Raw genomic sequence first — 14,051 nt, forward strand, 5'->3', positions numbered from 1 at the left:
TGGTCGGCGGAAGGTGCACGTGCCCGTCGACCTGGGACCGGACCGCAGCGACGCACGGATGCACGCCAAGACCGTAGGATCCTACGCAGTGCCGTAGGGGACCGCACCGCCACTTCCCAGCAAATTAGGGACACTGTTGCTCCTGGGGTATCGGCGAGGACCATTCGCAACCGTCTCCATGAAGCTGGGCTACGGTCCCGCACACCGTTAGGCCGTCTTCCGCCGACGCCCCAACATCGTGCAGCCCGCCTCCAGTGGTGTCGCGACAGGCGTGAATGGAGGGACGAATGGAGACGTGTCGTCTTCAGCGATGAGAGTCGCTTCTGCCTTGGTGCCAATGATGGTCGTATGCGTGTTTGGCGCCGTGCAGGTGAGCGCCACAATCAGGACTGCATACGACCGAGGCACACAGGGCCAACACCCGGCATCATGGTGTGGGGAGCGATCTCCTACACTGGCCGTACACCACTGGTGATCGTCGAGGGGACACTGAATAGTGCACGGTACATCCAAACCGTCATCGAACCCATCGTTCTACCATTCCTAGACCGGCAAGGGAACTTGCTGTTCCAACAGTACAATGCACGTCCGCATGCATCCCGTGCCACCCAACGTGCTCTAGAAGGTGTAAGTCAACTACCCTGGCCAGCAAGATCTCCGGATCTGTCCCCCATTGAGCATGTTTGGGACTGGATGAAGCGTCGTCTCACGCGGTCTGCACGTCCAGCACGAACGCTGGTCCAACTGAGGCGCCAGGTGGAAATGGCATGGCAAGCCGTTCCACAGGACTACATCCAGCATCTCTACGATCGTCTCCATGGGAGAATAGCAGCCTGCATTGCTGCGAAAGGTGGATATACACTGTACTAGTGCCGACATTGTGCATGCTCTGTTGCCTGTGGTTCTGTCAGTGTGATCATGTGATGTATCTGACCCCAGGAATGTGTCAATAAAGTTTCCCCTTCCTGGGACAATGAATTCATGGTGTTCTTATTTCAATTTCCAGGAGTGTATTTTCGCATTCGGAGGAGAAAGTTGGTGATTGGAATTTCGTGGGAAGATTCCGTCGCAACGAAAAACCGCTTTCCTTTAATGATCTCCAGCCCAAATCCTGTATCATTTCATTGCCACTCTCTCCCATATTTCGCGATAATACACAACGTGCTGCGTTTCTTTGAACTTTCTCGATGTACTCCGTCAGTCCTATCTGGTAAGGATCCCACACCACGCAGCAGTATTCAAAAAAAGGACGGACAAGCATAGTGTAGGCAGTCTCCTTAGTAGATCTGTTACATTTTCTAAGCGTCCTGCCAATAATACGCAGTCTTTGGTTAGTCTTCCCCACAACATTTTCTGTGTTCCTTCGAATTTAAGTTGTTGGTAATTGTGGTACCTAGGTATTTAGTTGAATTTATGGCTTTTAGATTAGACTGATTTGTCGTGTAACCGAACTTTAACGAGTTTCTTTTAGCACTCATGTGGATGACTTCACACTTTTCGTTATTTAGAGCAGTGTGCGATTTGCAAGGGGGGGGGGGGGGGATGGGGGATTTCCCCCCCTCTGCATCAGACCATCCCCTCCTCTGGTTTTAGTTTATGCGTCCCAAACTGGGATGTTTATTTCCCAAGCACTGGAGTAAAACTTTACATATAATTTAAATTTGTGGAGCTGAACACAGAAAGTTTTTAATAAGTCTTACTATTAACACTATTAATATGCTTCAGTTTTCTATCATCAGAATAAGTACAGCTTTTCACAAATGTGCCTCTACTTTTTGAATTCCCCTCGTATACCTGTATGTAGAGGATTTTGTAAATAAGCTTTACCTATAATGTACTTTTAAAGATATAACAAGGGATGGCTTTTCTGATAGTGCATACGCGTGAATAGTGAGTTTCGGCATTAAGATCTATTTATAAATAGCTGTTTAACCATGCGTAACGCCACGGTCCAAGCTAGTAACACATATAATTCTGATAACCCCGAAGACATCCCCCCCACTGGTAAAAGCACAAATCGCATCCTGATTTAGAGTCAACTGCCACTTTTCGCACCATTCAGATATCTTTTCTAAATCGTTTTGAACTTTGTTTTCATCTTCTGATGACTTTATTAGTCGATAAACGACTGTGTCATCTGCAAACAACCGAAGACTGCTGCTCAGATTGTCTCCCATATCGTTTATATAGATAAGGAACAGCAAATGGCCTATAGAACTACCTTGGGGAACGCCAGAAATCACTCTGTTTTACTCGACGACTTTCCGTCAATAACTACGAACTGTGATCTCTCTGACAGGAAATCACAAAAAATCACAAATATGTGACATTACGAGTTCCTTCCCTTTCCTTTTCTTTCTCCAGCTTCCACCTTGAGTTTACACAACATGTATCACAGCTGCGATTTCCACATGGTGTCTGTTCTTTCAGACATGTCCAAAAGAACAGCCACCATGCATTCGTATAATTGAGTAACAGCGATGGGCTATGAATGCACCACTTTCAGTGTGAATGCACAACCACGCTCGACTTTCTGTGGGAATCTCAGAGTAGCAAGCACGGATGACATGGACAGACACTTCAGATAAGTAGCGCTATGTGGAAATGTGAGTCAGCCGATGGCCATGTCAAGATAGTTTACACAATTGCAGTAAATGCTGTATGTGTGAGGTACAGTGGTTAATGCAACTGCCTCGAATCCTGCACCAGCACATATTTTCACTTGGGGCCGATAACTCCACATAAATTACAGATGTAGCTGACATTATGAATTCATCCCTTTCTCCACCCTCCATCTTCAGTTTACATAATATGTGTCACAGCTGTTATTCCATGTGATGTATGTTTATTTTATGTGTTTGAAAGAACAGACATCATGCATTCATATAACTGAGATGCATCAGTGCACTATGAATCCACCGCATTCAGTGCGAATGCACAGTCACATTCGATCTCCTTTGGCAATCTCAAAGTAATGAGCATGGAGGACACGGACGAGGACTGTGGATGGGAAGGTCTAGGTGGGGAATGTCAATCTGCCGAGGGACATACCAAGACTGTCCACGCAACTGCGATTAACTCTGTGACCGGGTGGTGCAGTGGTTAACACAACTGCATAGAAACTGGGAGATCTCACGTATGAATGCCAGTCCAGCGCACATTTTGACTCGGGATCCCTGACTCCGCAAAAAGTCCCAGTGCAGTTGACATCAAGAGTTTCTTCCCTTTCCTTTCCTTTTGTCCATCGTCCAACTTCAGTTTATACAGGGTGGACCATTGATCGTGACCCGGCCAAATACCTCACGTAATAAGGCGTCAAACGAAAAAACTACAAAGAACAAAATTCGTCTAGCTTGAAGGGGGAAACCAGATGGCGCTATGGTTGGCCCGCTAGATGGCGCTGTCATAAGTCAAACGGATAACAACTGCGTTTTTTAAAATAGGAACCCCATTTTTTATTACATATTCATGTAGTACGTAAAGAAATACGAATGTTTTAGTTGGACCACTTTTTTCGCCTTGTGATAGATGGCGCTGTAATAGTCACAAACATATGACTTACAATTTTAGACGAACAGTTGGTAACAGGTAGGCTTTTTAAATTAAAATACAGAACGTAGGTACGTTCGAACATATTATTTCGGTTGTTCCAATGTGATACATGTACCTTTGTGAACTTATCGTTTCTGAGAACGCATGATGTTACAGCGTCATTACCTGTAAATACCACATTAATGCAATAAATGCTCAAAATGATGTCCGTCTACCTCAATGCATTTGGCAATACGTGTAACGACATTCCTCTCAACAGCGAGTAGTTCGCCTTCCGTCATGTTCGCACATGCATTGACAATGCGCTGACGCATGTTGTCAGGCGTTGTCGGTGGACCACGATGGCAAATATCTTTCAACTTTCCCCACAGAAAGAAATACGGGGACTTCAGATCCGGTGAACGTAGGGGCCATGGTACGGTGCTTCGACGACCAATCCACCTGTCATGAAATATGTTATTCAATACCGCTTCAACCGCACTCGAGCTATGTGCCGGACATCCATCATGTTGGAAGTACATCGCCATTCTGTCATGCAGTGAAACATCTTGTAGTAACATCGGTATAACATTAGGTAGGAAATCAGCATACGTTGCACCATTGAGATTGCCATCGATAAAATGAGGGGCAATTATCCTTCCTCCCATAATGCCGCACCATACATCAACCCGCCAAGGTCGCTGATATTCCACTTGTCACAGCCATCGTGGATTTTCCGTTGCCCAATAGTGCATATTATGCCGGTTTGCGTTACCACTGTTGGTGAATGACGCTTCATCGCTAAATACACTCCTGGAAATTGAAATAAGAACACCGTGAATTCATTGTCCCAGGAAGGGGATACTTTATTGACACATTCCTGGGGTCAGATACATCACATGATCACACTGACAGAACCACAGGCACATAGACACAGGCAACAGAGCATGCACAATGTCGGCACTAGTACAGTGTATATCCACCTTTCGCAGCAATGCAGGCTGCTATTCTCCCATGGAGACGATCGTAGAGATGCTGGATGTAGTCCTGTGTTCCATGCCATTTCCACCTGGCGCCTCAGTTGGACCAGCGTTCGTGCTGGACGTGCAGACCGCGTGAGACGACGCTTCATCCAGTCCCAAACATGCTCAATGGGGGACAGATCTGGAGATCTTGCTGGCCAGGGTAGTTGACTTACACCTTCTAGAGCACGTTGGGTGGCACGGGATACATGCGGACGTGCATTGTCCTGTTGGAACAGCAAGTTCCCTTGCCGGTCTAGGAATGGTAGAACGATGGGTTCGATGACGGTTTGGATGTACCGTGCACTATTCAGTGTCCCCTCGACGATCACCAGTGGTGTACGGCCAGTGTAGGAGATCGCTCCCCACACCGTGATGCCGGGTGTTGGCCCTGTGTGCCTCGGTCGTATGCAGTCCTGATTGTGGCGCTCACCTGCACGGCGCCAAACACGCATACGACCATCATTGGCACCAAGGCAGAAGCGACTCTCATCGCTGAAGACGACACGTCTCCATTCGTCCCTCCATTCACGCCTGTCGCGACACCACTGGAGGCGGGCTGCACGATGTTGGGGCGTGAGCGGAAGACGGCCTAACGGTGTGCGGGACCGTAGCCCAGCTTCATGGAGACGGTTGCGAATGGTCCTCGCCGATACCCCAGGAGCAACAGTGTCCCTAATTTGCTGGGAAGTGGCGGTGCAGTCCCCTACGGCACTGCGTAGGATCCTACGGTCTTGGCGTGCATCCGTGCGTCGCTGCGGTCCGGTCCCAGGTCGACGGGCACGTGCACCTTCCGCCGACCACTGGCGACAACATCGATGTACTGTGGAGACCTCACGCCCCACGTGTTGAGCAATTCGGCGGTACGTCCACCCGGCCTCCCGCATGCCCACTATACGCCCTCGCTCAAAGTCCGTCAACTGCACATACGGTTCACGTCCACGCTGTCGCGGCATGCTACCAGTGTTAAAGACTGCGATGGAGCTCCGTATGCCACGGCAAACTGGCTGACACTGACGGCGGCGGTGCACAAATGCTGCGCAGCTAGCGCCATTCGACGGCCAACACCGCGGTTCCTGGTGTGTCCGCTGCGCCGTGCGTGTGATCATTGCTTGTACAGCCCTCTCGCAGTGTCCGGAACAAGTATGGTGGGTCTGACACACCGGTGTCAATGTGTTCTTTTTTCCATTTCCAGGAGTGGAGAATGCGTGCAAAAAATCTGTCATCGTCCCGTAATTTCTCTTGTGCCCAGTGGCAGAACTGTACACGATGTTCAAAGTCGTCGTCATGCAATTCATGGTGCATAGAAATATGGTACGGGTGCAATCGATGTTGATGTAGCATTCTCAACACCGACGTTTTTGAGATTCCCGATTCTCGCAGAATTTGTGTGCTACTGATATGCGGATTAGCCGCGACAACATCTAAAACACCTATTTGAGCATCAGCATTTGTTGCAGGTCGTGGTTGACGTTTCACATGTGGCTGAACACTTGCTGTTTCCTTAAATAACGTAACTATCCGGCGAACGGTCTGGACACTTGGATGATGTCGTCCAGGATACATAGCATACATAGCAAACGCCCGTTGGGCATTTTTATCGCAATAGCCGTACATCAACACGATATCAACCTTTTCCGCAATTGGTAAACGGTCCACTTTAAGACGGGTAATGTATCACGAAGCAAATACCGTCCGCACTGGCGGAATGTTACGAATACCACGTACTTCATACGTGTATGACTATTACAGCGCCATCTATCACAAAGTGGAAAAAGTGGTCCAACTAAAACATTCATATTTCTTTACGCACTACATGAATATGTAATGTAAAAATGGGGGTTCGTATTTAAAAAACGCAGTTGATATCCGTTTGACCTATGGCAGCGCCATATAGCGAGCCAACCATAGCGTCATCTGGTTTCCCCCTTCAAGCTAGACAAGTTTCGTTCTTTGTAGTTTTTTCGTTTGATGCTTATTTCGCGAGATATTTGGCTCGGTCACGATCAAAGGACCACCCTGTACAATATGTATGACAGATGTGGATTCTGCATTGTGTCCATTGTTTCGAACATGTCCGAAAGAACAGACACCACGCATTCATATACTTAGCATTGTTTTGCTGGCACTCTAGCGGCGCTGCAGGTGTCCCAGTCGACTGTTGTGTGGAGAACTCAGCGCCCCTCTCTCTCTTCAGGTATAATATTCGCTGGCGATGTGGACTTCACGACCGACAGACTCTTCACAAAATACAACATCCAAATACGGATCGTCAGAGAAACGTTCGACTACACTCCACCAAAGCCCGACCAACTGGTTCACGACATCGTGGTGGTCGAACTTTGGAGGGAACTCAGAATTGAAACGGGTTATGTCACTACCATTCCCCTGACGGAAGACACAAGGTGAGTACCATTTTGAGCAATCTACGAACACCACGGTAAGATGCAGTTTCTGGTGGCATGTCTTCATGTAGACACACAACTGTTACACATAGGATTTGAATATGAGAACTCCTACAACGTTTTTGATTACCATATATATCATAAGCAATGAGCAGGATTTAGGATGAGTTGCCTGCCATCAGTAGATGAGCCCCTCCCCTCCCCAAGCCCTGCACGTGTGCCACACAGAGGACTTCAACTCTGGGTGTTGGTTACTTAGTTTCATGTTGCAGGTATCATTTGTACATTACTCGTAATGAATTAGAATGACTCATTTCACATTCATGTTATCGATTCCTATGTAGGCATGGCTACATATTCACGATCTGCAAGGTTTTTTTCACAGACATAATGGAGTAATTCCTGCCCACCATCTTTTACATCCGACGAAAAGCATGCTGGACCAAATTCAGTGACACATTCTTTACAAACTGCAGCACACAAAATGCCTTCTGATGAGCGAGCGCCATCTGACGCCAAACTAAGATGATGCGTTGACTGGCATCCAACAGCGACGTTCTGGAACACCAGGCCACACCCATTCAAACAAAACTCATTTCCCCAGTGTTACATTTACACTTTACATCTTTGCAGTATCTATTTATCTTAGTATACAGTGAAGTTGCCTGCTTATAAACATAAACAGTAACAAAACTCTCGATAATATTCGCTGCATCATTAATATAGAAGTCCAGCTAGTCTTTGACGCTGTTTAAAGTACATTTTAGTAGGTACATATACAGCTTTGTACGTGAAATTAATACATGACCAACTCTAAGTTGTGCAATTTTGCCTCATTTCAGAATTAATACAATACAGTGCAATTACTTATTCTACTCACTCATTAATTAACCAGTGAGGCTTGAAGTGATATTTATGATGTATGTCTCATCAGGCATGTAAATCCTGTTATATGTGTTGGAACATTACTTAGGAATAATTGCAAATAACACAGGTATGTGAAACATGTCATGTACATAAAAGCATTTAAGCAAATAAAAGAATCAAAAGATTTCATGTTAAACAGCAAATTTAAATTTAACATAATATAAAGAGTAGGCATATCCTAGTATTTGTTAATGGTTGATGAGATACAATTACAAACGTGAGTGCACCATGGTATTGATACATATGGCTGTAATCTTGGTTCTATAAATCTTATTTACATGTTATAGTAGTGACATCTTATTTATATGATGTAAAGGTGACATAGTAATGTTAACAACTTAATCAGCTATCACATATGAAACCTCCAAGTACGTTAACTCCTATTCCTTAACAACAAAGATAAATGTAACATTACCGATCTTAGATTACTTCTTAGAGACGTAATAGACAATTGAGAATAAATACAAGTCTAGATTACTATAAATCATTCATTGAAGACTGTAGGCATGTAGAATGTAAGTGTCAGAGGGGGGTGTAGAAGGATGGATGGGGGAGGTTATAAAATGACTAATGAAATGAAGAAGAATTTATTATAGTGGGGTGTGGGCGTGGTGGGGGACAAAAGAGTAACTAACAAAGGAATAAGAATAAAAATGTGAAGTGAATTATTTTTTAAAATTTAGATACACCTAAGGTAAATAGGCACTTTTAAATGTTAAAGCTAGGACCAAATATAGCATATGTTAGGCCATTGTGTGGAAATGGTGCGTCCAAAGTGAAGGTATGGCATAAATGTGTATCACTACATGCTCTGGGTGGGTTCATATGTCCTAGTATTTTATGTATTAAGTAGTTGTCATACTAAGATTTATTCCATAAATTTAATAAAATAAAAGGTTTTATTAAGACTTACTCAGTTTGTCCTTTGGTTAGTGATAGAAGTTCAGGGTGAGGTATGAAGAGGGTTAGTGATTCCTCATAAAAGTAGTATGTCTCAGAGGGAGGGAGGGGTTAGTGAGTCAGTGGTTAGCAATAATCCCTGATGGGGGTGAAGGGCATCTTAGCAATACGTACAGGGAAGGGGGGAGGGGAGGGGGATGCTGGAGAATAGAGGAATCATGCATGACAATGTCAATTAAACCCTAATAAAGTAGAGAATAGGAAGTGGAGAATGTTATAAAACGCAAAAGGGGGGAAAAGACATAAATATTCCACATTGTGAACTAGCAAAGGAATAGTCCACAAATAGAATATGTTCATCTCAAAATATAAATTTGGTGACCAGGGTACATATAAAGTGTAAAGATTAAAATAGAAATTCACAATGTAGAAGCACTATGAAATCACACAAATGTATTAAAGGAAGGAAAGATGGAAGGGTAAGGAATAAGAGGGAGAGGGTATGTTCTTATATGTATATTTTAGTGATTGGTATAGTCAATAATAGCTTCTTCTACATTTCATTAGTCATTTTATACCCCCCCCCCCCCCCCCCCAATACATCCTTCTACACCCCTCTCTTACACTTACATTCTACATGCCTACAGTCTTCAATGAATGATTTATAGTATTCTAGACTTGTATTTCTTCTCAGTTGTTTGTTACGTCTCTAAGAAGTAATCTATGATTGGTAATGTTATATTTATCTTTGTTGCTAAGGAATAGGAATTAACCAACTTGGAGCTTTCATATGTGATAGCTGCTTAAGTTGTTAACATTACTATGTCATCTTTACATCATATAAATAAGATGTCACTACTATAACATGTAAATAAGATTTATAGAACTAAGATTACAGCCATATGTATCAATACCACGGTGCACTCACGTTTGCAATTGTATCTCATCAACCATTAACAAATAATAGGATATGCCTACTCTTTATATTATGTTAAATTTAAATTTGCTGTTTAACATGAAATCTTTTGATTCTTTTATTTGCTTAAATGCTTTTATGTACATGACACGTTTCACATACGTGTGTTATTTGCACTTACTCCTAAGTAATGTTCCAACACATATAACAGGATTTACATGCCTAATGTTACATACATCATAAATATCACTTCAAATCTCACTGGTTAATTAATGAGTGAGTAGAATAAGTAATTGCACTGTACTGTATTAATTCTGAATTAAAGCTGTGAGGACGGGGCGTGAGTCGTGCTTGGGTAGCTCAGATGGTAGAGCACTTGCCCACGAAAGGCAAAGGTCCTGTGTTCGAGTCTCGGTCCGACACACAGTATTAATCTGCCAGAAAGTTTCAAAATTGAACGACTTAGAGTTGGCCATCTATTAATTTCACGTACAAAGGTGTATATTTACCTACTAAAATGTACTTTAAACAACGTCAATGACTAGGTGGACTTTTATATTTATGGATGCAGCGAATATTATCGAAAGGTTTGTTACTGTTTATGAGTAGGCAACTTCAATGTCTACTAAGACAAACAGATACTGCAAAGATGTAAAGTGTTGGGTGATCAGACATCCCGATTAATCCGAACATGTCCTCCTATTTCGCTCTTTGTCCGGAGTCTGGGCGGACTTTACATTGTCCGGCTTTTTCAAGTTGAGCGTAATACAGTTAAATTTACAATTCGTCCCATTCCTATACTCTTTTCATAAAGTATCATAATTGTTAAGGAATGTATGTATGTTAGGTCTATAAATAATAAACTCATTTATTAAAATTGAACGTATGTTTGATGGGGAATACTGCAGATGAGGATACCACCCGTCAGCTTCAGACAAGTCACATGAAAGTAGCCAATCAGGAGTGGCGTTTAGGCAGCCGTCTTGGTTAAATATTAAAACTACGCGTAAATATAAAAACAATTGACGCCACACTGTCACCACAATCAATGTTTTTAATTTTTTTTATGTTTCTCAGTTAACCACCACCTGACCACGCTAAAACTTGCGGTTGGGGTGCCCCTTTTTGCGTTATCGTAAGATCTATACTGTTCTTTTGGAGGGCTCTATCTTTTAACATAGGCTGGGGGGTGGTCCTAACGTAACAGAGACGCGAAAAAATCTCACGCTAAAAACTTGCGGGTGGTGTGGTCGTAGCGGTTAGCTGGCGACGTGGGTGTCCGTCCCTTATCGTAGGGCCTTCTCGCTTAACACGGTTCTGCTCTCGGCTTCTGTTCTCGTTTCTCCCCTCGGAACTGCGTCTGTCCCACGGTGGGAAGGTATGACATGCATTTAGGCATTCTTGTGTTAGTCTGTGGTATTCCATTTGCTCACTCGTTACTCGTATTACTTTGGTTAATTTAATGTCACGATTTATTCGGAGCTATGTGACATACTAGTGAATTTGCTTATCATGTCAGGATTTTCATGGAAGGTGTTGGATTTGCCTGACACCTTACAACCCTAGTAAAGTGTAAATGTAACACTGCAAATGAACAATATTCTAATGGCGGTACTGACTTTAAAGAAATATTTTATGACTGGGGCCCCGCATTATGAAAATATTATCCAGTGCCTGGACGCTGCTAAACACTGCGTTTTCGTTCCGCGGTCGGAGCGCCTGACGCGGAGAGGACGGAAAACGGAGCGCCTAGCACCGTCCAGACATAAATACTGGACCCGATCCACACAAGGACCGGTCTCTGGGGGCTCCTGAAGAAGACAGCGACTATCTCGGTCGAAAAATCGTGCGCAGACGACGCGAACAACCGCCAGAAGACCTGATTATTCAACGCGTCAACATATAGTCAGAAAAGCCTGAAGAATTACATCAGAACGTATCTTGCTTGAAGAGCAAACTATTTTTCCTTTACAAATAACACCTTTGTCCTTGGAAAATAATAAAAAAATCATAGAAACATTCAGAGCGAAACTCATATCCTGTTTGAGATTATACAAAATATGTGTATACAGGGTGGTCCATTGATCGTGACCGGGCCAAATATCTCACGAAATAAGCGTCAAACGAAAACACTACAAAGAACGAAGCGTGTCTAGCTTGAAGGGGGGAACCAGATGGCGCTATGGTTGGTCCACTAGATGGCGCTGCCATAGGTCAAACGGACATCAATTGCGTTTTTTTAAATAGGACCCCCATTTTTTAATATTTATTCGTGTAGTACGTAAAGAAATACGAATGTTTTAGTTGGACCACTTTTTTCGCTTTGTGACAGATGGCGCTGTAATAGTCACAAACATATGGCTCGCAATTTTAGACGAACAGTTGGTAAAAGGTATGTTTTTTAAATTAAAATACAGAACATAGGTACGTTTGAACATTTTATTTCCGTTGTTAGAATGTGATACATGTACCTCTGTGAACTTATCATTCCTGAGAACGTATGCTGTTACAGCGTCATTGCCTGTAAATACCACATTAATGCAATAAATGCTCAAAATGACGGCCATCAATCTCAATGCATTTGGCAACACGTGTAACGACATTCCTCTCAACAGCGAGTAGTTCGCTTTCCGTAATGTTCGCACGTGCATTGACAATACGCTGACGAATGTTGTCAGGCATTGTCGGTGGATCTCGATAGCAAATATCCTTCCTCTTTCCCCACAGAAGGAAATCCGGGGACGTCAGATCCGGTGATCGTGCGGGCCATGGTATGATGCTTCCACGACCAATCCATCTGTCATGAAATATGGTATTCAATACCGCTTCAACCGCACGCGAGCTGTGTGTCGGACATCCATCGTGTTCGAAGTACATCGCCATTCTGCCATGCAGTGAAACATCTTGTAGTAACATCGGTAGAACATTACGTAGGGAATCAGTGTACATTACACTATTTAGATTGCCATCGATAAAATGAGGGGCAATTATCCTTCCTCCCATAATGCCGCACCATACATCAACCCGCCAAGGTCGCTGATATTCCACTTGTCACAGCCATCGTGGATTTTCTGTTGCCCAATAGTGCATATTATGCCGGTTTACGTTACCGCTGTTGGTGGCTGGCTCTGAGCACTATGGGACTCAACTGCTGAGGTCATTAGTCCCCTAGAACTTAGAACTAGTTAAACCTAACTAACCTAAGGACATCACAAACATCCATGCCCGAGGCAGGATTCGAACCTGCGACCGTAGCGGTCTTGCGGTTCCAGACTGCAGCGCCTTAACCGCACGGCCACTTCGGCCGGCCGCTGTTGGTGAATGACGCTTCGTCGCTAAATAGAACGCGTGCAAGAAATCGCTCATCGTCCCGTAATTTCTCATGTGCCTAGTGGCAGAACAGTACACGAAGTTCAAAGTCGTTGCCATGCAATTCCTGGTGCATAGAAATATGGTACGGGTGTAATCGATGTTGATGTAGCATTCTCAACACCGACGTTTTTGAGATTCCCGATTCTCGCGCAATTTGTCTGCTACTGATGTGCGGATTAGCAGCGACAGCTGCTAAAACACCTACTTGGGCATCATCATTTGTTGCAGGTCGTGGTTGACGTTTCACATGTGGCTGAACACTTGCTTTTTCCTTAAATAACGTAACTATCCGGCGAACGGTCCGGACACTTGGATGATGTCGTCCAGGATACCGAGCAGCATACATAGCACACGCCCGTTGGGCATTTTGATCACAATAGCCATACATCAACACGATATCGACCTTCTCCGCAATTGGTATACGGTCTATTTTAACACAGGTAATGGATCACGAAGAAAACACCGTCCGCACTAGCGGAATGTTACGTGATACCACGTACTTATACGATTGTGACTATTACAGCTTCATCTATCACAAAGCGAAAAAAGTGGTCCAACTAGAACATTCATATTTCTTTACGTACTACACGAATATGTAATAAAAATGGGAGTTCCTATTTTGGTTTGCCCCTTCAAGCTAGCCGAGTTTCGTTCTTTGTAGTTTTTTCGTTTGATGCTTATTTCGCGAGATACTTGGCCCGGTCATTGTTAATGGACCACCCTGTAGAGTGAAACTTCCTGGCAGATTAAAACTGTGAGCCGGACCGAGACTAGAACTCGGGACCCTTACCTTTCGCAGGCAAGTGCTCTACCATCTGAGCTACCGAAGCACGACTCACGACCCGTCCTCACAGCTTCAATTCTGCCAGTACCTCGTCTCTTACCTAGAGTAATTACAAGTAGCGGCCGTGCGAGATAATGTGACCCCTGCGCAGAAACACATTCTCGTCCTGGCCGTCAGATGAGTACATTCCTTTG

At 44.1% G+C, this 14,051-nt stretch overlaps 1 protein-coding gene across 1 annotated transcript in view; it reads left to right on the plus strand.

Moving 5' to 3' along the window:
* LOC124550645 (serine protease ami-like) overlaps positions 1-14,051 on the plus strand; it is a 94,646-nt gene that overhangs the window by 41,193 nt on the left and 39,402 nt on the right. Inside the window, exon 2 of the mRNA XM_047125369.1 lies at positions 6,751-6,958. Within this exon, the coding sequence (XP_046981325.1) occupies positions 6,751-6,958 (208 nt within the window). The remainder of the gene's footprint in view (positions 1-6,750; positions 6,959-14,051) is intronic.

Source organism: Schistocerca americana, chromosome 9, assembly GCF_021461395.2.
Source record: "Schistocerca americana isolate TAMUIC-IGC-003095 chromosome 9, iqSchAmer2.1, whole genome shotgun sequence".
In the NCBI taxonomy this organism is placed as follows: domain Eukaryota; kingdom Metazoa; phylum Arthropoda; class Insecta; order Orthoptera; family Acrididae; genus Schistocerca; species Schistocerca americana.